At 32.2% G+C, this 26200-nt stretch overlaps 1 protein-coding gene across 3 annotated transcripts in view; it reads left to right on the top strand.

The window, feature by feature from the left end:
• Positions 1–4133: 4133 nt before the first annotated feature.
• The window catches only part of LOC130895327 (43 kDa receptor-associated protein of the synapse homolog), an 86821-nt gene continuing 64754 nt past the window's right edge, over positions 4134–26200 (top strand). For 2 of the 3 annotated variants that reach the window (XM_057802557.1, XM_057802555.1), the window contains exons 1-2: positions 4134–4436; positions 16567–16799. In XM_057802557.1, coding sequence (XP_057658540.1) covers positions 4396–4436; positions 16567–16799 — 274 coding nt within the window. In that variant the 5' untranslated portion in view covers positions 4134–4395. The remainder of the gene's footprint in view (positions 4437–16566; positions 16800–26200) is intronic. The other variant, XM_057802556.1, reaches the window with a different exon arrangement.

Below are 26200 nucleotides of genomic sequence, written 5' to 3'. Positions count from 1 at the left end.
TATTTATCAACATAGTTTCCCTTCAAGTTTATACATCCATCGATGCTGTAATCTTCTCAACCCTTCCAAATAATAGTTGCCATCTTTTTTAATAATGATGATGACCAGATTATTCGCTCGAAATCGATAATATTAGATATATAAATAGTGGGGAGCGTAGAATATAGATCCGTTTTGTTACAATCAATATAAGGGAATGGAAACAGAAGAAACTAGCAAAACGGCATAGACTGTTTCAATTTGGATAGAGGTCACAGTATCGTTTTCTTCAGCAATTGTTAAATAGCTATTCATGAATTCATCATGGCTGTTGAAAGGGATTAAGAGAAGCAAGATAGATCTTATTAAAAGAGGGTATCCAACTCAAGTTTCCGAAGGGAAACATGACATAATGATGTTTTCTGGGATCAAACGCAAAAAGCAAATAGTAATGAACAGAAATCAAGTTGTGTAGAAATAAAAAAAGATGAAATCCACGTTAGTGGGATCTGTCAAAAACATGATTATTTATAAAAGTTCCACATGTTCGTTCGATTTCCCTTTCCAGTCCCGAATTTCCCTTTCCATTAGATCTTCTCCGCATACCGTCTCCTTTTGAGTCTTTCTTTCTTCTTGTTCCCGCCATATTCATATCCGTCCTTTTCTTTACCGTTCTTGATTCTGGCATTCTTTCTTAGTGTCCCAGCCACCCTAGTCTTCTAGATCTTCAAGTTTTGCTAATTTTTTGTTGATTATATGGGTTCTCTACTTCCTGGTTTTCTCTTCTTATCCATACGTCCCTCTCCTTTTCTTCTCTTAATATCCTCCTATGTAATTTTCTTTTTCTTATATCTCACTTATTTTCCTCATTTTTTTCAATATCCACGTTCCGCTTACATAAAGTACAGTTGATCTGATGATGATATGGTATAGATATAGCTTGGTTTTTTGGAATATATTTGTGGAGATTAATAGCCTGTCTATTTTCTTCCTCGATTTATCGCCATCGGCGTTGTTGTTTTCTCGTTGATTTCTCTCTGGTTCATGCGTTTTGGGATGCGAATTTTGGTTTATTCGTAGTTGTTTTCCTGCCATTTCCATGAAATTCCTGCACGTTTTTTCTAATCCTTTTTATGTATTGATTAAGATTAATCATCTGTATAAGCTAGCAACTGTGTTGTTTTTGTTTTTAGTGTTCCCGTGGTGTTTATTTCGCTTCTTCCATCCATTTCAGTATTATTTTGAACAACGTAATAGTCCGACACCTAAATGAAACATTTTTTTCATGAACGTAGAAAAAAATATTGTATGCAACTCGTTGCATAAATAACCATTAATGTTGTTGTTTTTTACCTTTCTTAAATATGTTTTTATATGATGAAATTTATGGTTAATATAAAATTCTATGATAATTAAAATATTCTTGTGAGTAATGTTTGCTTATTTAAACCTTACTCATACAAACCAGATAGGGATAATATCTGTAATGCTGCGTACAGCAATCCTAACCTAATAAGGAAAAGTAAGATGTAAGACCTGGTAACAAATGGTCGGCAGAAGTATATGTTAGGCAATCCTTGACAGAAACTATTCAAGGAAACCTGATGAGGAATATATAAGGCAATCCTGACCAGGACCATGTAAAGTGATCCTGATCAGATCCATATTAGGTAATCATGATCAGGACCATATAATGATAAGGACCTTATGAGATAATCCTAATAAGGACCAAGTAAAGTAGTTCGTGATCAGAACCATATTAGGTTCATCCGATCAGAGCACTATAAGGTAATCCTGGCCAGGACCATGTGAAGTAATCCTGACCAGAACCCTAAAAGAGGAGATTCTCATCAGGACCATATAGGGAAATTCTAATCAGGATTACATTCCTCCTGATGAGAACCATATAAGGTGAACCTGATCAGGATCTCAGTGGCCATATGCGTTACATCCTCATCAAGGTCTTTATCAACTTATTCTGACCTATTCCTTATCAGGCTGCGAAATTACCAAAGGGGATATAGATAAAGTTGTGTGACGTTTTCTGTTGAATTTTTAATTTTTTTGGGGTATTTTCGAGTGATCTTTCAGTTCGAAATCCGTATTGGTATTCTCCTAGAAGGATTTCTCCATATTCTTCTATTTTCCGATCTAGATATTTTATCAATATTTTCTATAATACGTCCAAACGAGCAGTAATTCGTAATTCCTTTTTTTGTATATTGGCACCATATCCCACAGTATCCTATGCGTCTGGTATTATATCATTTCCATATAATTTAAATCAATTGGTGGATTTTGTTGAAGCGTCATCTCCACATTTTAAAAGGTTTATTTTTTAAAAATACTCTACTAAAAACACGTGTTTTTACCGCAATGCAAGAACAAGGAATTCGATTTGGCTTTAAGTCCTAAATGCTCTCCTACACAGGACATGCTTCGCATTTATGTTATTCATTGTATAAGCTCCCAGTGTATAGAAATAAGTTTGATGATTGTTTAAATTTTTTTTCTAGATTACATGTTCTCGAATCTCACTTATGAGTAATATTAGTATCGGTTGTCACACAAACCCGAAATAAAGAGAAATGAGAAAAGTGTTTTTTGCTCTTTGGGTCCGTCTAAACTGAATGAACTGCAAAGTATGAAACCTGTAGTTCACATACACTGTGAAAGAATGTAGCGAGTGCTTTTAGGTAATTCAAGAAACAAATTAATCAATGTTAGTTCTGTAAATTGAATCATTAACTTGTAATCTTAGGTATTGAATAATATGTGAAATAATTTACTGTATAGTAAGAGCCATTGATATTGTATGAACAAATAGTTTTTCAGAACCCAAACCAGATTAATTGGAAATACGTTACGGTGATTACTTACTCGTTTATTCTAGGTAAAAGGTAAAAAGATGTTATATTTGGGTACATATACTTTAAGGCTCTATGTAAATCCCGATAAGAAATATTTTATATTGAAGTAATCTAGTTTTATTCTTCTCTAACTGTATGATTTATTTATTCTTGTCCTACTTCACTTCTCACCATTTTTTGAATACTTACGAATTAATTTTCTTCATATTTTTATCAAACTTTATTGTATTGGTTGTACCTACCATTCTTTTGCATTGTTTTATTTTCATTTATTACCTTCAATGATTCATCTATTTGGATTCTTCCACATCTTTCAACTCTTCTTCAATTTCTGTAAATTTTAATTTCACCTCTAGTTTTTTTTACATATCGTCACTCATTTTTCCCTTTGCATACCTAATCTTCCGGTGACTCGGGAAAGAAAAGCAACGACGAAGCGGACTCACTCGCCAGAATGGAATCAGCGATCACACCGATCGGTCCAGAACCCATCCTTGGTGTAGCCAAAAGCGTTGCCATCGCGTCTCTGAACGGTCTATTCGCAGGGCGGACTCGGCAGAGGCTTTTATTATATTATATGGTATTACAATATATTATATTATAATATATGGCAGCTAGCTTATGATCGTCTTCGTAGTGGGATTGTGGCAAAATTAAACACACACAAAGTGTACTGATTCTAGTTTATACAAATATATAAATTCCAATGAAGCTTGTTACCGTAATAAGAACAAAGATTTCTATTTTTATAAAAATAAAAATTGGGCATTAAAATTTACAGTTTACTATTTTTTATATTGAACTAATTTCGTATTCCCCGCCACTTGAGTATATTATTATTGCTTTTTTCTTAAAGTCTGCTCAATTAATGAGGTTTTTCGGTGCGGTCATGCTAAATTCTACTGAACTTTTTTTAAGAAGGTATTCACATCTTTCTGCTTCGTTGTCCTGCCATTGCATGTATTTTTAAATAAACTATAATTCTATTGGTTTTCAAAGAAACATAACGTCACGCCATATTTCTGGAATTTGGTATGAAACATTATCACATCATCACTAATAACTAGTATTTTTAGATAATACACAAAATAATTGACACTAAATCAATACGACAAATTTCTCGGATGAAAACCCTTCAAAGGATCAAATTGGAATTTCATTTGGCCTTTTGTTAGGACCTGTCTAAGCAATTTCATTTCTTAAGCCGGCCCTAGACATCCTATCGTATATAACTCGAACCTGCACGAAAGTTTCCGACCCTCTGCGGAATTTTGCTTCCAATTTGGTCCAGATTCTAAACTAGGGGAGGCTGGTAACGCGAGAAAGGGGTGTGTTTCATGTTGTTGTATTAAATAATTTTAAAGAAAAACAACGGTTTTGGACAAATTTGACTCGTGCGATGATTCAATAATTTTAATTAATGTGTGAACTCATAACGACTGTTAGGTGGAAAAAATAAATTATTGCAATGAATCTCTCCATAACTCGATTAATTTTTTCAACTAAACATTTTTTAAGGACTTGTTGCTGAAATATAATTTTAAAAATGTCTTGGGAATCTCTCAACTCACATCATGATTATCTAAGGTAAATTACTATGATAATTACACTGTGTGTCATCAGTTCATTAATAATATAGTATATTTGACGTGAATATTTGACATAATTAATCAGCAAAAACTGAATCGCATTTTGCAGAAAGCTTGCCTATAATTTATTTTTTTGTTTGGAATAAAAAAAATTTGAAAAGTCTTTTGTTACTAACATTATTGATGAATTGTGTGAATAATACAAAATTTTTGTACTGCATATTGTTTTGTAAGTGAAAATTATTATATTTTTATTAGAATGTTATCTTATCTTGACGTTTCTCTTCTGACTGGAAGTATTATCAAAAGACTTAAATAATAAAAATGAATAAAAATAAATAGAAAATATGATATAAATTCGATAAAATATGAAATAAAATGTCATAATGTGACAGAGAAGACTGAATATTAGATATCAGTTTACCTGTCCTAGATTCTTAATAATATATAAGTGAAAATTGAATTGATTAAATTATAATAAATTTTTCTCAAGTATTTTATGTCTTGTTCACCATTAATTGTTTTTCATTGTTAATTTTTGTTAATAATTTTTTAAAGATTGATGAAAAATTGACGTTTTGACTTAATTTCAGTACTTCATCAAAATATATTGAAACTGACAAATCGCGTATTTATATTAATCAATAGATCATCTACATCATGAACATCAAAGAAGATAAAATCAAAATAGAAATTTGCTCTAATAAGAAAAATCAATTTTTCCTTATTCTTTACATCTCAAATTGTAGCAGTACTTAATCAATCAAATTATTTGTAGTTTTATTAGAATTTACACAATAGAGCTATAAATTTCACTTAAATTTTTAGGTCTTTTTTACCATTTATTGCTTTTTCGTTCTTACGAATGTGAACCATTTCTAAAAATTCTCTTTTTCGTGTATTAGAATTTTTGAATCTTTATAATTGAATTTATGTTTTTTTGATATTTCATGTTTTGTTAATGCAGTTTTATTTTTATTATCGTGATGATGACCTTTTATTCTGTTTTCTAAATACTGAGATGTCTGTCTTATGTAGACTGCGCTGCTTTGTTTTTTTTTGGTGTTTTAGATTTTAATTTAGTGAAATATTTGGATAACGTAATATGTCCTTAATAACTTATACTAATATCATATTTATTAAAATAATTTGATAATAGTTGGAAGTCCTTGTACATATGGTAAGGAAAAATGTTTTATGTCTTGATGTTTTCGTTTTTAATTTATTGTAGTATTTGTTTATCCTTTTTTTGAATATGTTATTTATTATTTTTTCCGAATAATTATTTTTTTTTCAATGCAGTTTTTGCTTTTTAAATAGCTAAGCATCTAAATTCAGGATCTGATAGTTGGATAGATCTATCAGCCAAAATTATTATCACTGATCTTTTTTGTGACATAGATTATCTTCATTTAAAGTCTCTATCATTAAACATTTCGTTAAAAAGCACATAATATTGACGATTTGACTAATGTTAGTCTTTATCAAATTATAGTTATAGTTTCTAAAAATTTTCTTATTCGTATCTTCGATTCTTTTACAAGAATTTTTATATCTTTATAATTGAATTTGTGTTTTATTGATATTTCATCGTTCTTTAAGTTTCATCTTTTTCTCGTAATGATGAGCTTTTATTCTATTTTCTAAATATTGAGATGTCTGTCCTATGTAGACAGCGTCACAATCATTACAAATTATTTGATATATGATATTATTTCTTTTGTTTTTAGGTGTTCAAGCTTTTATTTTGGTGAAATATTTTGATAATTTATTATGTTCTCTATGACTATACTCATATCATATCTAACAAAAGAATTAAATAGTTGTTGTGAAACTTCTTGTACATATGGCGAGGAAAAATGTTTTATATTTTGATGTTTATTCTCTGTTTTTTTTCTTGATTGATTCCAGTATCTGTTTATTCTATTCTTGAATTTTTACCAGATGATTATTTTTTTTAATAAAGTTTTTGATTTTTGAATAGCTTCTAGCATCTTAATTCAGGATCTGATCGATCAGCCAAACTTATCTTTTTAGTGACATAAGATGACGTTAATTGAAGTTCAAATATCTTAACGAAAAGTTAGTTTTGTATACTGTTCTTATATTATTGTAAATGTTATATGAAGTGACATCAAGAGAGTTAAATTTATTGTTTTGTTCGATTTAGATTGTGAATTGAAGTGTTTGATGATAAGAGTTGCATTTTTGATTTATATTCCCAATTTCATTTTCTGGTGCAGCAGTAATGCAATCGTCTACACAACGGAAAAAGAATGGGATATCAATATTAAGTTTGCTTAAGACAATTTCCTCAAGATCATCCATTACTAATTACGAATGGAAGTACTCGAAACGTCAATATTATATGCTTTTAAACGAAATTTTGATTGATAAAGACCTAAAATCTAGATGATTTTCCAACATAGAGGAAGAAAAAGGGAAACTGGGCAGGCGAAGGAAATATTTCAATGAACTGCTGAACCATGAAACAGGAGGGAACGAAAAGACGGGTTTGAAAAAAAGGAGACAGTGAATGAACTAGACTTGGTAGAGGAAACACCATCGAAAGCAGAAGTAGCAGTAATTAATAATATGAAGAATGGCAAAAGAGCCAGTAGGAATGAGATTCCAATAGATGTTATAAAGTATGGTGGTGAACACTGGAAGGAGGTGATCATTTACCCAGTATATAAGAAGGAAGACAGAATGTAAATCTATATATATATATATATATATATATATATATACATAGTCATTATGTTTCCTTAGTACTCTTATAAATCCACGAAGATAAATATTCTTATCTATTTATACAACGATAGATATATACATGTTAGGAATTATGAACCTACCTATCCTTACTGTTTTCAGGATAAAATTTCTTTTGACTCATTCATATATAATTAATAATGAAAGCACTAAGTAATTGATGCTATTCCCCATCTCCTGTAATTGTAGTTGGAACAACCATACACAATAATCTCTGGATTGAATTTCATCACAATCATCAATTTCAATGAAATTGCTGATCGGTTTTTAATTATATCATGCCCATCAATATTTGAATACTCAAGACGTAATTCCTGATAATATTCTTCTTTCATTTTTGCTGACTTCCATATCAATTCTATAAATGATATGTTCTTCCTACTGTGGAGCAATATCTAAAATTGTGATGAATCCAAATGAATAGTTAGTATGTATAATACAAAAGCAGCCTTTTGATAGTTTCATTTTTGATAGGAGATTTCTTGGCAGTTCGCACATAGAGAATTAATAGTAAAAGAGATTTGGCACGCTGTGAACTCCATGTATTATCTTCAACACATGAATTATGTCAAAAACGAATACAAAAATATTTCTTAAATATGTTGTATTTACTTTGTTGCCAACTAAAGAATATCTCGAATATTTCCATTCCTAATGATATATTAAACTTTTTAGCTTTAGGTCCAAAATTTAGTATTTTACCTATTATTACCATCATATTAAAAAGAATCAAAAAATTCATTCGATCATTAATAATGAAATCCAAAAGTTTCTAAAAAACAACCCTAATCTTAATACAATCAAATAAGAGTAACATAACTGTCATAGAAAAATCCCACTCTCTTATTCTCTCTAAAGGTATAATTTTAAACAGTAGTTCCTATATTGAACTCACATCTGACCCCACTTCTTCTATCCAAAGAAAAGGCAACGAATTCATTAAATGACTATTTACTAGCAAACAAATTGATGAGTCTAGTAAGAAAATACTTACAAGCTTTAATGGTAATTCACATAAATTTTACACCCTCCCAAAGGTCCATAAACGCACCTTATCCATGAGACCGATTGAAGCCTCCATTGGAACACCAACGGAACAAATTGCACAATTTGTAACAAATTTTTGAACTAAAGCATATGATTTAAATAATGATTATTTTGTAAACGATTCGTTTGATATTTCTAATCAATTTAATAACATGAAACTTCCAGAAAACCATTTGTTGGCTAGGCTAGATGCCGCTTCACTGTACATTAACGTATATTTAGAAGCTTGCCTAAGATTTATTGAAACATATGGGAACATATCAGTATCTTTTGCACTATAAATAAGAATTAATTTTTAAAATTAATATCATTTCTTTTTAATAACACATATTATTCTTTTGATAATGAATTTTATAAGCAAACTTTTGGTACACCAAGGGGTACCTCGATGTCACCTATTTTGGCATCCTATGTCATGGGCGATGTGCTAGACATAGTTATCCCTGTATTTTCCTTCAAATCCTTTTTCATTAAAAAATATGTTAATGACATTAACGTCCTTATATATTGAATTACATCCCCTCATTTTAAATTTTGAATCCCATGAATTTCAAGAATTAGTAGAATTTAAAGCCACCGCAAATCTCAATTAATTATTTCCCAGACAACTAATATATAAGTATTCGAAAGCTCGGAAAATATATTGAACTTAGTCTACTTTGGTGTTTCATTGCCACGTCACTAAATTATGTATATAAGAAGTATGCTGGACAAACTAAGAGGTCTGTTAATGTCCGGTATGAAGAACATTTAGCTAATTCAAAATATGGGTAAACAGAAAAATGGCTCAGCATGGATATAAATGCTAATGAGTTTTAGTTCACCCTCAGTCTTTGAAGACGATACTATTAAGCCGGTACTACACAATACGTCCAACGCTTAGGTCATCATTCGCATTCCAACGTACGGCTGAACAATGGATGGAAGGCTGGATGCAATGCTTAAACTACAAGATGTATTCAAAGTTTGCGCCAGCATTTACCTCTCAATGTTGGCTAAATATTAGACGGAGGCTGGACGCAGAGCTCCAAACAGCGTGTGAAAATATATGGTGTGTGCGAGTTGCTGATATTAGTGTCAAGTTTCCATGAACTCGATAGTTCACCAGATTATTTCTGAATTTTGTTGTCGTTTGCTGACAATAGTAAAATTTCCAATAACAACAGAAGCGAGAAATGGATATGCGACAATCGTAGTTGAGGCGACTATAATTTCTAGGTGAATTGATATATATATATATATATATATATATATATATATATATATATATATATATATATATATATATATTCCTTCCATTCGCCATGTAAATTTGCTCAAACATACCTCAGGATCTGAAAAAAGAACAATCAGGAAAAAAAAAAAGATTTCGAATTTATTATGTCAAAAATTGGATCAAAAATAGGTAAAAAAACCCACAAGAGGAAAGCAGTCCCACCGGTTAGCAGTCACTCTTAGATTCTTAGTTAGTGATGATTCCTTCACTAGCCTTGCATGTTTGTTAGGCCATCATGAATATGCTGAAAGATGGAATACAATTAGGAAAGAATACTTGAATAATATTCTATTTATTTTACAAAATAGAAATAAACAGAAAAACAAAAGGAGTATGCTGCAAATATACATATAATTATCTAAACAATTGCAAATTAGTACTATTTTGATGTGTTTCCTCATTAAAAATTTCCTGGGTCGGGGATCCAGAGATTGAATAAAACTCAAGAAGATTGTTTATCAATTGAAAACACAAAGCGAAGGAAAAACGTTGTACCCTTGCATCTAATTCCTAGGGCTCAAATTATCAATTTCTTTTTGGAGAAGCAAACAAGCCCAGGGATATAATTTGCGCACTTTTTCGGCCAGTACCTGCCCATAGAATGAAAGTCACTGGCTTTTCCCAAGTGTTTGGTTAGTACTTGGTTATCAGCATTCTGATAAGCTGCCCGCTTCCTCCTTTAACTTGGATTGTGTGGTACTAAGAATGCATTCCTGTTCTTGTCAGTGTACAATGTACATTATTAACTCATTCTTCAATAAAGTAATGCAGGATAATTGACTATACAATAGACTACAAAAGTCGAGAATTTTCATTTTTTACCTGTGGTTTTTCAGCTGAGGAAATGATTTCTGATAAATCATATAAACCAAAGATGATCAGCATATCCACATCTAAAGATTAACGTAAAGGCATGATAATACAGGGTGGGTCACAAAGTTTTGCGAATTTAAAAAAATTATAATAAAAAAAACTAAATATAATCCACATAAAATGTTTTATTTTATTTGAAATATACATCTGGAAAATTCATTTCTTAAAATGAATATCATCCAGGTATGCACCATCGCACTGCAAACATTCCTTGAATCTAGAGAGTGGCTGGGTTATTGGAGTAGATTCTACTTTTCAGGTATCCCCACATAAAAAAATCGACGATATATCAGTTTCCCAGCAAACATCTAGCTTACGATCGCCAGAGAGGCATTAGAAGTATATGTCGCGCCATCTTGTTGAATTCGTGTCGTACGATTATAGGCTTCAAATTGTTGCAGTTAAGGAAAAAAAATCCCTTAACATGGCTAAGTATCGTTCATAATTTATAGTGACAGATTGCCCCGTTGATTTTTAAAGAAATAGAATCCGATAATTCCGTGCGCTGATATGGCCTTCCAAACAGTTACTTTCGGTGAATGCAGAGGCTTTTGATGTTTTGCACGTGGGTTCTATGCAGCCCAGTAACGGCAATTTTGTCTATTGACATGCCCATTTAAGTGAAAATGGCTTCATCGGAGAACAGAATATTGTTGAAACTCTGAAAGCGCTCCACATTATTACAACAAAAGCTCGTCTTAACATTAAGTTGAATTTTATACAGGTGTTATTTCAGTTCTTTCGACAAAATGCGACGCAAAGATGTTCTAGATCGGCTGATCGCTTGCGAGTCGATAGACCAGTATTACGTTGAACTGAAGCTATAACTTGTTGAATTGTGTCTTCTTATTGAGATTCAAACCAGTAGCTTCGAACTTTCCTAAACCCACATCGAAACAATCGCAAAACAATAGCGCACGAATCGTTATTTTTATAATAATGTTTAATGCAGAATGCACGTTGCGCTCCAGTGAGGTGGTCCATCGCGACCAAGTGGCTCGAAATGACGTGATGCCACCCACAGTTTATATCTGCCATATCAATATCATAATTCGAATAGTTTTCGAGATATATGATGAATAAAATCCTCGTTGGACTCCCAGTATATTATGTATATATATCGTAATACTTTTATCTTCACTAAACAAGTTACGTTTACATTTACTGTCATGATTAATTGATAGATCTTAGACTAATTACAAATATTTGTATCAAAATTAGAAATAATGTCTAATTTTATATGAACTCAATTAAAAATATCAATTATAGGTAACAGGTGCTTTAATAATTTATTTTTTCAAAAAATAAGGGTTGATTAATATGCTTTCTCTACTCAATATTATATTAAAATTTGAATGAAAATTTGACCGCACTTCAACTAAGAACTTTTACATTGTTAATTGAAGAATGATAAGTAATTCGAAAGGTTCTACAACGAGAATGATAATTGGAGGCTGAAGATCAAGAGAGGGGAAGTAAGAATTTATACGATGGCAGTATATCGAGAACCACTAGTTTAGACAGTTTCATTATTCACTGTCTCAGTGAAGAGTTAATATTTGAATATAAGTGATATTTCCGAAAAACACCTCGATGTTTTTATATCATGAGTTTCAAACATGGAAAAATTTGTTGTTTACGGTGAGTTTGCTGTGACTGGTGGTACCTAATTGAGATAAATCAGCGTTTTAGCTGATGTACTTTGTTAAAACCCAAAAGATCGGAGATTATTATCAAGAGATTCAGAGCAGCTATAAGAGAACAGTAACCTGTGGATAAGAATCTAATAAAAACATATGAACAACAACTTAACTCCATCAAAAGGAAAATGAAGGGAAGAATATATGGACCAAAGCGAAAGTAGGGTGACGAACAATATATAATCCTCATGAACGCTGAAATATGATGAATTATAAATGAAGAAACTATCACCAGATTAATAAAATCGCAGCGAATGCGACGGCTACGTGACATAAAAAAAAATGAAAAATAATAGTGAATTTCAAAAGTAACAGAATGAAAGCCGTTAGGAAGCCGACTCAGAGGAAAACCAAAAAGTCAATGGGAAAATCATGTGACATATGATTTGTACAAAATGGGAGTTCGTGGATTGTGGAATAATACCCAGGACAGGAAAAAATTGAAAAATTTAGAAAATGCCAAAACATATAATTAACCTAAGTTAAAAAAAGAAAAATGAATAGAAAGTGAATTGACTCACCACAAGAAACAAATCCCAGAGCTGTTGATTGAGGGGTTACTATTCCTATTACAATGTACAGCCGATTAAATCGCTTAAACCAAAAATGTAATCCGGAATATATGTCAATTTCATTGAAATTTCATTTAAATTCATGGGCTATTTCATAAAACTGCTAATAGCGAAAAAATTAAATATAATCTCAATTGCAAAATATTTAATTTTCCATGTAAAAATTTTAGCTAGTTCACCATGTTATATAGTTTTTATTGATAAATGTGGTTTCTTTAAACCAAACATACAATCTATTCAGCTCAGTCACTCTACTCGTGTTTTGATCTCTAGATAAGTGTCTATATTTCTTCAGTCATTGCAGAATCTATTTTGGTTGGGACACCTGTTGTACCTAAACTATTCAATACATCTCAAAAATGTTTTGAGAACACTACAAAAAAATAGGGCGTATAATGTGCTGGTTATTATGCCTAAACCTTGTGCTTTCTTTCTTGTTTTTGGTAAATGTGTTCCATTAAAAGTTCTTGTTATACTACAATGACAGTTACTTTCGAGAAGATGTCTTTTATGGAAGTCTATCATGGAAAAAGGATGTGCGCTTCCCATTAATATTGTAGATAGGTATAAAGTACGTGGGAGAAGTTATGAAACAGAAATCGAGCTTTGGTTGGCTAACAGAAAAGTATGAGTAATAGATTCGGTTCCAAGTAAGGATTTTAGTCCTACCAAACACAATCTACGATTGTTGCATTCATCGTAATGCGAGCAACGGAATATTCTCTCTCTTACGTAATTGTACGTACTTTAATATAATGTGTGACTCCAGAGAGATTCCAGTGTTATCACAGCCATCGTATTTGCATTGTAACTTCATTCTGTTTCCCAAAACCAAATCGTCTTTAGAGGGACGAATTTTAAATCTCTTTTGAACTTCCAGAGTTGTTACAATACCTTGAGTTACAATCATCTCCAACATATCTACATCCTCCTACCTTCCACCCTAATAATCGCAAACTGTTATTGTAAAAAGATCTTATGGGAATTCTGGTAACGATATTTTTAAAAATTATCGTCATATCTTATTAAAATTTTAACAAATTACATATTTGCACTTTCCTTGTAAATAACAAACGAAAAAATAGTCGTAGTAGAGGATATACTTTTATAATATATGGTTGTACGATAATATGAATATTTCGATATCTAAAAAGCCGAAAGTGCAATTACGAGCACCTCATTTTCTTTCCCATATTCTTGCCTCCCATTATTCCATTTAAAATAATTTATTTGTAAGCGAATTCAAAAACTTATCATGATCTGGATATTTATACTCTAAATCTGCAATGGATCCTTATTTTTCGTACATTTGGTTTTTCACTTATTATAGGTTAAGCAACAATAACAATAAATCAACTATTCAAAGTGGAATATATTGGATATTTTCAACACATATAACTTTAACTACCAAATTTCTATCAAACTGCATAAGGTATCGTGTAAATCTTAATAAACTTCCTACTTTAATTGAGTGCAATGGTCTATAACTACGAAGATTAAAAAATTCTTAGCCTACTATAGAACCAAACAAAGTTTCAATGTCAAAATATTTCATTACTCAACATATTCTCCTCTTAATTGGATACATTTATTACAGCGAACGTCTCTACCACAGCTTTTATTACTTCCTCGTTGGAAGAAAATTGTCGAACTTTTAAACTTTTTTTCAGTTGAGCAGAGAGATGATAATCGGACGGAGTCAAATCTGATGGATAAGGGGGGTGTTCTAGTAATTCACACCCTAAATCACGAATTTTTTGAATGGTAACATGAAATTTGAATGCAGGGGGGCGTTGTCCTGCAAAAAAAACACCTTTGGATAGCTTTCCGCGTCTTTTCTCTTTAATTTTTTCCCGTAGAGTGGTCAGTAGTAATAGTAATAGTAATCTCCAGTTATTATTCTACCCTTATTCAAAAAATCAATCATGGTTACTCCATGGCAATCCCAAAAAACTGAAGCAAGAACTTTTCCAGCAGATTTTTGGACACGAATCTTCTAGGTCTTGGAGAACTAGAGTGTCGCCATTCCATCGATTGTTGCTTTGTTTCTGGATCCTAGTCTCATCCATAGTAACAATTCGATTTAAGAAGTCTACATCGTTCTCAAATCCAGCACAGATCGAACGCGATGCTTCTACCCTTGCACGCTTTTGGTCAACATTCAAACATTTGGGGATCCATTTTGCAGCAATTTTTCTCATGTCCAAATTGACGTGAACTATATGATGAACGCGTTCGTATGAAATATTCAATGCTTCAGATATCTGTTTTAGCCCAATTCGACATGTCATGAACTGTATCGATATTTTCGGGGACTGACACAGAAACTGGCCTTCCCGATCGGTCATCATCTTCAGTGGAAAATTTACCTCTTTTGAAGCTTGCAGCTCAATTTTTCACGGTCGCATACGAAGGACATTGATCACCAAGGGTACTAAGCATATCTTCGTAAATCTGCTTACCTCTTAATCCTTTTAAATAGAGGTACTTGATGATGGCTCGATACTCCACTTTTTCGATTTTCACAATTTCGGTGGACATCTTTTTTCTTTTAATTTATTGCGTGATTCTGGTTTACTTTTTTGACGTCAAACTTTACACTGACATTTCTAATAAGTTATTGTTCGTTGCTATGGTAACGCAATCAATACATCCTCGTACATTCAAGTCACCGTTCTTAGGAAAAATGGGGCTTCAACATAATATTTTTAGTCGGATACTACAATTAAATTTTATTGTCTACGAAATAAACAACATAAATGTCGTTTAATATTGAAAAACTAGACTTATCGTTAGTAAAAATGATATACCTGACACAAGAAGATATCATTAAACAGTAGAAAGATATAGTTCTCAAAATAGAGACAATAAGATCCAAAACAATGAGGATCTTGTGTTGGAACATAATATTGAATATCAAACCAAAATAATAGGGAAGAAAAACTCAATAATTATATCTAAGTTTGTAGTGGAAAATATAAGAACAAAAGAGCTGGATCAGAAGGTGGCCTACTTGTGTGCCCGAAATATTGAGAAAACAAAAATAAAATTGAATCAGCCAAAAGTTTCTCTAAGTTAACCAGATCATATTTTCCGTAAAGCATTTAGGATGAGGAGCAGAAGCGCAATAAAGTAAGTGGGGTAATAATACTGGAACCTGTCTTCTATGGGGCCCAAAAGATATAGTATAAATCACGAAAAAATTTATATATAAACTCGCTATATCTACTGGATAATGAAAGAAGCATGGATTAAATAAAGGTGAAATACATCTATATCAGAAAATACATTAAACCTCCAAATATTACAGACCCGCTTTCACGTGTGTTGTGAACCTCAAGCAAGCTTTTTCCTGAGTACGACTAAAAAACGTTCTGATACCGAATTGATCATCTAGCTATAAGAACATTTGAAGATCTGAGCTCCGTGAAGAATAAAAACATGTTAATAAATCCTCATCTATTATAGGTAATCAGGCTGTGGAGACTATCCTCATTGCTGAGAATTAGGATGATCTGGAAAGAATACTTCACAAGTGAAGAATTTAGTATTTATTCTGAATATATCTATATAGAAAAAATTATGTCTAAAGTACAGAAGAGTCGTAAATTGACTCAGTGAGTCTGGTGGTTGGCCTCAAGTATCTCAGCAGAAACATAACCGAAAAACTGAATAGCAGGGTATATGAATTATAAGTAAACTGTAGGAATGTGTGTGATATCACTCATGATATATATTGTAGAAACAAAAGCATCAACAAAAGTTACAGCCGTATACTATTATTCATCTGAATTCTTGAATGAAGTTTGCCTTTTAATAAAATTTTTGAAATATTTTCTTCCAAAAATAGTTGACTGAAGTAGAATGTAACTTATTTTTTTATTTCAGTAACTTCAATATTGGGCACCAGCTTTCGGCTACTAGACTTCTTTCGTCTCCAGATGGCTCTCGTCATCCCCTCGATGGCCTTGAACAAGTATGGCCTTGGACCAATTCTTACTCCAGTCTTCATAGAGATAATTACACAGAAGTAAGAACCCCGCGTCCACCAAGATTCACTTGGGGATGCTTTCAAGCTTGTAGAGCTAAAATTCATCATAGTTTTGCTAAAAGAAAGGTTAGTAGTTCTTTAATAATCACATGAATATACATTTTATCTCCCACGATTCAAATTTTTATGTTTCCAATAAATATTTGATAAATGCTCTGTTAAATTTCTTCAATCCACAAACTTGATTTTAAATTGTAAACTTTCGTATGTTTACGGTTGAACATTCTGAAATTAATACTGCCACAGATGGAACTTTGAATTCTTCGTCTCATCTCTTGCTGCATTTTATGTCGTTTCTTAGTATTCAAATAATCTTTACTCGTCTATTTACTATTTAATCCTAAGCCAGATTATCGTGAGGAGTATGGCGGTTTGATTGAAGGTTTCAACATAAACTTGTTTCTTTATCCCTTTCTATCTTTTATTGCATTTCCATTAGCAATCTTTAATTCATTCATTCTCATGTTATTCGATCTACCTGGAGCAATTACAATCTCTATCCCTCGTTCTTTATTTTCTTTCAGCTCGACCAAAACATCCAGTTTCCTATGTGTATCCGCTGTATCCCTTTTCCTTTCTTTTTTTATTTCTATAATACATAGTATTTCTATTTTACAACTTATCATCTCTTCTACCAGCTATTCTTCATTTCCATTGATAATACTCACATTCCAAGTTTCCATGGTTATATCACTATTTCCCTTGTCCTATCCATTTGTCCATTTATTTATTATTTTGATTTTATAGTTGTCTATATTTTTTACACTTGTGTTCATATTTTTTTCACTCATATCTTTGTATTCTGTTTTATCTACTCCATTGTTATTATTACCCTTTTGTATATTAGTAGGTTCGGAATTTTTTATACGCAGTATTAAACAAATTGATTTTCTTCTTCTTCTTCTTACGTTAGGACTGGGTCCTGTATTTTCATCAAGGGTTTGCCAGCAGTAGTTGGGATGCTGAGGACCAGCTTTCATACCACCTTATAGGTGGTCGTCCAGGAGGTCGAGTTGTGTCTGGTTTCTTTTTCTTTGCAATTTTTGCTAACCGTTCATTTGGCATTCTGTCAACATGGTCTCTCCATTCTCTTCTGCGGCTCCTTGCCCATCTTACTACATCCTGAATATCGCACATGTCCCTTATTTCTTCATTTCTCTTCCGATCGAGTAACGTATATCCTGTTATTGATCTCAGAGTTCGCATTTCTGTTGTTCTTAGGAGCCGTTTAGTGGTTGTGTTCTCCGCTCTAGTGCATATGTCATGACCGGCCTTACGCAAGTTTTATGTATTCTATTTATATATAAATTAATTCTAGTAATAATATTTTCCTTATTAACTGAAAATACAATTTTTTCACATACTACACTAATGCCTACAGATTTATTAATTTCTTTAACTAAAGGTTTTTGATATGTGGCTCAATTTATGATTTGTCCTCATTTTCCTTCTCCCTGTAACTGAAGAATTTTCATTATTTTTCAATTCTATGCTTTTTACGTGGTTAATATTAATATTCTAATAGGTTTGTGATCTGGCAATATTGTTACAAAGGCATGTGGATCTTTTACTATATGTGATGAATTCTATTAAATTTGTAGAAAATTTTTCTTCTTTTAAAGTTCTCAGAATGAGGAAACAAAATTATTTCGAAAAAATTGAAATAATAAGATTTTAACAAATAAACGTAACGATAATTGAACAATCTCTATATTGCAGATGTACTGGTGATTCAGTAGTCCACTTGATCGCATTACGTAAATAAATAATCTTAGAAGTAATTCATCTATAATTTTGAAGCTCGCGTTTATTGAGCAGATCAACTATCTTGTTTGAACCAAATGTTCATATGTCGTTAAATTTTCATTAATTCGGAAAATGCCAATGACTTAGTTTCTGAAAAATTCCCTTCCCTGATTATTTTTTGAGGATATTGACTCCGCTCAGCAGTTCTCATGTATTTTCAGTTCCTCGGCCAATATTTTATGATGAAGGAAATATGCATACGATAAACTGAAAACGTGATTTCATCTGTAGATAATTTTCCATAATAATTTCATAACATTCCAACTGTCTGATATTGTCCTCGGAAAACATTTAATAAATAGTTTATACTTTGAGGCAACATAATATTCCAAGCAGGTTTCTACATCTCATCTTCTATTGTTTTGATAATGATAAATTTCTATTCTAATAAATAGAGTACTTAAAATTGAAATCTAATTGAAAAAAATTGCGTATTTATACACTAAATATTTGGTTACTCAACTAATTACGACAGCTTCTGCGTAACAGCTGCACTAGAGTTTCATAAACACTCGCCGAAGATTCATTATTACTGTCTAAAAATGGAGGGAAAAAAAGGAAGGGTGATAAACTTAAAGGTATGGACTACTAGAAAAAGTGGTGTGATCAAGTGGTTTCTATAAAGAAATAAATTTGGATTTAGCTATCGAAGCTTCAGCTACCTTGCATGCTGATAATAAGATATCAATGCCAAGTCGCTGGTGCCCTGTTCGATACCTTCAACTGCCGGAATCTACATCTGGTTTTCAACAAGCCAGCTGGCCAGTTACCTCATCCTTTACAACTGTAGCTAAGCTGGATGTTGGTTTTTACGTGAATCAACAAAAAATCTTGGATGAATATTTCAAAGTCCAAATTCTTCAAATTTCTGTTTTCTCGCAAATTTTCCTTAATATTTTCGAATTAACCAAAATATTAACAGAATTAATTATTTCCTTTTTTAATTTGTATATTGGTTGAGGAAATTTCACTTTCTATTTGAACACTAACTACAGTTCTTTGGAATTTTGTTAATTGATGGATGACCTATTTTTAAGTAACGGTCCGAAACACATTTGGAAATCACTTCTGTCTCTAAATTTGGAATTACTAAAAGTTCATTGTTCCTTACTTGCTCTAATATAGTTTCTTGAAGATTTATATCACTAACAACACAATTTTCTGTAGAGCGTCCATTTAACAATTCTACAGTACAGTTATCTTTCAACTTAATGTTTCTTTGCAATAATATTTTTCTTCTAATGCCGGACATTCTTTTGGATTTTGGATTATAGGATAATATACAAGTGAGAAAATTCGTGAATTATGGGTTTCAGGATTGGAACATGGGTAGCAAAAATAATTTTGGATTTGGAAAAGGTTACTTCACTTGTAAGCCCAGAAAGAGATAATATGTTAAAATATTATTAAATTTTGGAATTTGTTCTTCTTCATAAATAGTAGTTAAATATTTCATCGTCTTCAAAATTTCTTGACTTGATATAACTGAACTGTGAATTGTATTTAATTTGGAAAATGTTATTGTGTTTGAATATTGTTTTGAATATTATCAATTAATGTAATTAATCAATTAATGTAATTAAACTTTGACAATCCAGATTAATTTGTGAAATTGTACTATAAAATGTTATAAAATTATTTAAAGTTATTATTTTATTTTCTAGTGAAATGTAAAATTTCTTTAAATTAATTAATTAAACTTTCTTTTGATTATTCCATAAGGTCGTAATCGATTTATTATAATGATCAATAAATTTTTTGTGTAATGATATCTGCAAATTAACTTCGTGAATGATTTGTTTTTGGTTTTGCTGTAAAACATTTAAAGCATTATTATATCTTTCTTCATCATCTGAATCTAAAGTTGCAAAAAGCCATTTATCTAATTTTCCTACTGCATTAATTAAACCTCTTTTTAATCTTAAATGAGGATTAATGATTTTTTATCTAAAGTATTGATCAAAATTTTGTTCTACTTATTGATTGTTCAGATAAATTATGATACGAAATAGGATTTGTGGCGTTCGCTTGTCATAGACTATTTCTTAAACTATAATAATATTGCTTTAAGTTTTTAATTTGTTTGTTAATATCTTCTAAGTCTATATAGTATATAAATGTATGTTTCGTAAAAATAAGGTAACTTGTTCCCAAATTAATAGGTAATAGTAAATTATTTACTTTTGTAATTTCTATGTCTTCTGTTTTAATCGTCTTGTAAATAAGTAGTAATATTAGTATCGTTGCCAGTTTCATCTTTCTGTAACAAATTTTTAGTTCTAGTTTTAGGTTTTCTAATGTTATTATGATCAGTTCCCTTGTCTGTTTCTAACAATATACTGGGATCTTTTACAATTTCCGCCTTTTTAAATTTGAGTAGTTTTTTATCTCTGAATTTTGTCTTGATATAAGCTATGTCTTGGTTCGTGTAGGAAGGTGGATCATTTCTGTTTTCATTTCTTTTATTAATTATTTTTTCTTTAACATCAGCATTTCTATCTTCAATTTTATCGTATAATAATTTTGATGTTTCTTTATGATTCTGAATATAGTTGAATATTATTTTTATTAGTTTCTTTTAAGCATCTAAAATTTTCGATTAAACTAGAATGAAATCGTTCCACAGATGAATTAGAATTACTATTTTTAGATGTCGTATAATGTAGTTCAATTTTGTGCAATTTGCAAAAATCTTGAAAGTCATTATTTTTAACTCTGAAGCGCAATCAGCTTTAATTTTATAAGGTAAACCGTAATGAGTGACATAATTTAATATATTATCAACATCTGAAGTTCCATTCACATTGACATTGAATATGCCTGGCCGTAACGAGAGAAGGCGTCAATTATAGTATATGAATGATTAGCTATTTTAAAAGTGTCTATGTGTTGTATATGTTCAAATGGTTTGCTAGCTGTTGGGGTTAAATTTAATTACTGAGGAATTTCTATAATATTTATTCTTTTGACATATTTCGCAATTATTAACAAAATTTTATATATCTTGTAACATTTTAGGCCAATAATATTTTTCAGTTAACGATTTATTTAATTAATTAATTCCTCTATGTCGTTTTTTGTATATATGATAATATTCTTATTTCTGTTTTTGTTCCTCGCCAGTTAAAACGTCCTTGACAACATTTGTATAGTGGACAAATATGAATGCAGCATTTTAAAAATATTTCTGTACTGTAGTAATAAATTTTTCCGGTTTTAAGGGTTCTCTAAAGTATAATGCATAAAGTTGCTTAGGGTCAATGTACTCTTTAACGAACTGAACTATATTATTTTCTAAATCTCTCTTATATAAAATTACAAATATACGTGTATTATCGAAACATTTTTCTCGTTTTGTTGTTATGTTATTTACTTCGACACATGTTATTAGAATTTGATTTTTGTAAGTGTTTAATGATATATTTTAGATTGGTATTTCTAATATCGGGTTTTCTAAAGAAGAATGTGTCGTTTCTAAGTTTGAATCTCTGTTTAGTGGTGGTCGTATTTGAATATCTGATATAATATTTTTTTTATTATTTGTATTTTTGATATTCTTTATTTCCTCATTTTGTATTACTTCCTCATTATCTATTGGTTGGAATTAATTTACTTATATCTATTTCGTGCCAATTACATTTTTGCCGATTATATTTTTCTTTTTCATTTTTGATTTCTGTTAAATAATTAAAATTATGAACTTTATATTGACTAGTTTCTAAAAGTATATTAACTATATTATGTGTTTTACTTATTTTATTTCTATTGATTCTAAACCTCATCTATTCCTATAACATAATAATAAAAAAAATAAAGAAAGGTCTTAGTATAAAAATCCATTTAAAGAATGATAATATTTATTCTTCAAAAATAGTTCATTTATTTTTGATTCATTTAATCCTGTGTACTGTAATTCTACGTTTATGTTCACTTTATCAAATAATTCTATTTCTAATCCTCCTTTTGTATCATTATTCATTTCTCCTACCATTATAATCTTTTCTTCAGAATTCTTTCATTCAATTAATCTTGTTCCACTTTATTTCTTTACAATGGTTTAATTCCGATTCTTTCATTTTTATGAATTTTTGAATTTTTGGTGATGAATTATTAGATGTAAAATTTATTTCAGTTATTTTTTTTTTCTGGATTCCGGTTCGTTAGATTTTATGAAATTTTCAAAGTATGCTAGTGGATCATTAGGAGTAAAATTTATTTCTACTATTTCTGATTCTTTTTCCGAGGCTGTTTTGAAAATTCACGGTCAGATTGTTATTTTTTTCTAGTTGAAATAAATTTTGAAAATCAATTACCTCTTCCGTTTCTTTATTTTTGCAATTATTATTATATAACTCTTCCGATGTGAAATTTGATCTTTCGTTTCTCGATTGGAAATATCTATTATTATTATTATTATTATTATTATTATTATTATTATTATTATTATTATTATTATTATTATTATTATTATTATTATTATTATTATTATTATTATTATTATTATTATTATTATTATTATTATTATTATTATTATTATTTTTTTTTTTTTTTTTCTCGGGGGCGTAGCCAGTGCACGCACTAGGACAAGAGGCCCCCCTGAACCGCCCTATTGCCACCGTGGAACCGTTTAACACATAATCTTCGCCGGTGACGGGCTGTCTTTTCTTCATCTCGTTTTTCTTGTTTCCTACCTCTCCCTTCCTCTGTTGAGACAGAGATTAGGAGTTCGGATGTTCAGTTGTTAGTCGTTTTCCAGGCAGCCGTCCGACTTCTTTTGCTGCAGTACTGATGTGGTGTACGCAGCAACGACACCCCACTGTTGTGTGCCCATGAGCATGAGCCGGATCACGTTTTCTGGTGTGACTGGACCCAGTGTCCTGACTACTGCCACTCTTTCCTCCTCAAATCGCCCACAAGCAAAGAAGGTGTGCTCTGCATCATCTGGAACTCCGCAGTACTTGCAGTTCAGCGTCTCCAGCTTCCCCATTCGGTACAGGTATCGTCTGAAGTAGCCGTGCCCTGTGAGAAACTGTGTCAGGTAGAAATCGACATTACCATGGGCTCGTTCGATCCAGGGAGCGACCTGCCCTATCAGCCTGTGGGTCCACCTCCCATTTCGCTCATTGTCCCAGCGTTCCTGCCATGCTGCCATGGTGCGGATTCTCTCCTCCTTGGCGGCCTGTGTTCTTCCCACCTCGCCGCTCCTCTCGTACACTCGCTTACGTTCGATAGCGAGAAGGTCGATTGGGATTACTCCAGCTACTGCGAGCACTGCTGCCTCTGACACCGTGCAATATGAGGAACATATCCTTAGGGCACCCCTGCGTTGGACGCTGGCCATCCGCTTTCTGTACTTCTTCACCAGGAGTGCATCTGCCCATATCTCTGCTCCGTACAGGAGGATGGAGTGGGTCGTGGCCATCAGCAACTTTCGCCTTTCATACGAGGGTCCTCCCAAGTTACTCATCAACCTACCGAGCGAGTTAGTCCTTTCGGCTGCCTTGTCGGTGACTCTTCTTATATGTTCCCAGTAACACAGCTTCGTGTCCAGGGTAACTCCGAGGTACTTGGCGGTACTTTTTGTTTGTATTTCCTCCTGGTTGACGTGGATGGTCACTAATGTGGGAATCCTCTTTCTCGTTAGAAGGACAATCTCCGTCTTTGGCAGTGCCAGCTCCAAGCCATGTTCGTGCATCCACCCATTAACTCGTCGCATCAACTCGTTCAACTTGATTTCGGCGAGCTCTAAGTTGCGAGCAGTGATGACGGCGGCGATGTCGTCAGCGTACCCCACCAGGAATGACTTCTGCGGCATCTGAATCTTCAAAAGACTGTCGTAAAGGGCGTTCCAGAGATCAGGACCCAATATCGAACCTTGAGCCACACCAGCAGACAGCCGTTTTGTTCTCTGCCCTTCTTCCGTCGTGTACAGTAGGAGTCTGTCCTGAAAGTAGTCATCTAGCAAACGCAAAAGGTACCTCGGTATCTGAAACGTGTTTCGCAGTGTGCTTAGTATGTCCTCCCATCTGGCTGAGTTGAAAGCATTCTTCACGTCTAGGGTAACTAGCCAATGAGGATCTCCTAACACTAGGGTCTGTAGTAAACATCCAGTGATACCCTGTTGGGGTCATATCTCCTTCATTTTGTCCTTTGTCTTCTAAAGACAATGCAGTTTTTTCGTCGTTTGAACTATTATTATTATTATTATTATTATTATTATTATTATTATTATTATTATTATTATTATTATTATTATTATTATTATTATTATTATTATTATTATTATTATTATTATTATTATTATTATTATTATTATTATTATTATTATTATTATTATTATTATTATTATTATTATTATTATTATTATTATTATTATTATTATTATTATTATTATTATTATTATTATTATTATTATTATTATTATTATTATTATTATTATTATTATTATTATTATTATTATTATTATTATTATTATTATTATTATTATTATTATTATTATTATTATTATTATTATTATTATTTTTTTTTTTTTTATAACGACTTGTCACACTTCCTCAGCAATTTGCTGGGAAACATTCACCACCTCTGCGGAGTCCTGCTTTGCAGAGAGGCTCGGACGGTTGGAGTGTCCTTCTAGTCGTCTACGGCCCCTTTTGTCACTTATGGCATCGTTCCTGGAACTTACTTCATGAGTGACGGGCTATCAGTGGTTTCCTTTTACCCTACGTCTCCCTTCCCCTCTCGGGATTAGGAGTTCGGGTTCCTTTCTCTCTGCTGTCTTTGCCTTTCATCTTTTTCCTTGTTGCTGAGAATACTCTTAGCCAAGTTCTGCACCAATTTCCAGTTCTCTGTGCTGTCAAGCATCTTCTCTACAATGTTGTCTGGAGTGAGCTCGCATTCCAGCTGTCTGTAAGTCCTGTCTCTGACCTCTCTCCACTTGTAGCATACGAAGATGGTATGTTCGGCGGTGTCTACGGCGGCACAGTATATACATCTATCCGTGGTGTCTTTTCTGAACCGTTTAGCATAGCATCGAAAGACGCCATGTCCTGTTAGGACCTGTGTCAGGTAGTAGTCTACCTGGCGGTGCTCGCACTTAACCCACGGCTTGATGTCTGGTATTAACCTTTTGGTCCATTGGGCCTTTACTGTCTCACCTTCCCATCTAGTTTGCCATGTTGTGAGGGAACTTTCTCTAGCTTCGTTGCTATTCTGTAGCGATTTGTACTTGGATGTTCTTTCCTGGGCTAAGAGGTCAATGGGCACCGTAGCCGTAATTACTTGGAGTGCTACCCCAGACACAGTTCGGAAGGCGGAGGCTACTCGCAACAGCATGTCTCTTTGTGCTCTATTGACCGTAGTAAAGTGCTTTTTTCTCATAAGCGCTTTTTGCCATATTGGGGCTCCATATAGGACAATATTTTGCATAGCACTACACAACACTGCTCTTTTGCTTTGCCTAGGACCTCCTACGTTTGGCATAATCCGAGCAAGTTTGGACACCCTTTCTGTAGCTTTCTTTGTTACTGTTTCTACATGTTTGCCAAAATTTCTACTTTCGTCAATGGTTATACCTAGGTATCTCAAGTTCTTTGCTGGCTTTATATTGACTCCGTCTACGCTGAAGCTTATTTTCTCCCTCTTTTGTTTACCCTTTAGTAGGAT

The sequence above is a fragment of the Diorhabda carinulata genome, chromosome 6, assembly GCF_026250575.1.
Source record: "Diorhabda carinulata isolate Delta chromosome 6, icDioCari1.1, whole genome shotgun sequence".
In the NCBI taxonomy this organism is placed as follows: domain Eukaryota; kingdom Metazoa; phylum Arthropoda; class Insecta; order Coleoptera; family Chrysomelidae; genus Diorhabda; species Diorhabda carinulata.
The sequence above is the reverse complement of the archived record's forward strand: the minus strand, read 5'-3'. Positions and strand labels throughout refer to the sequence as shown.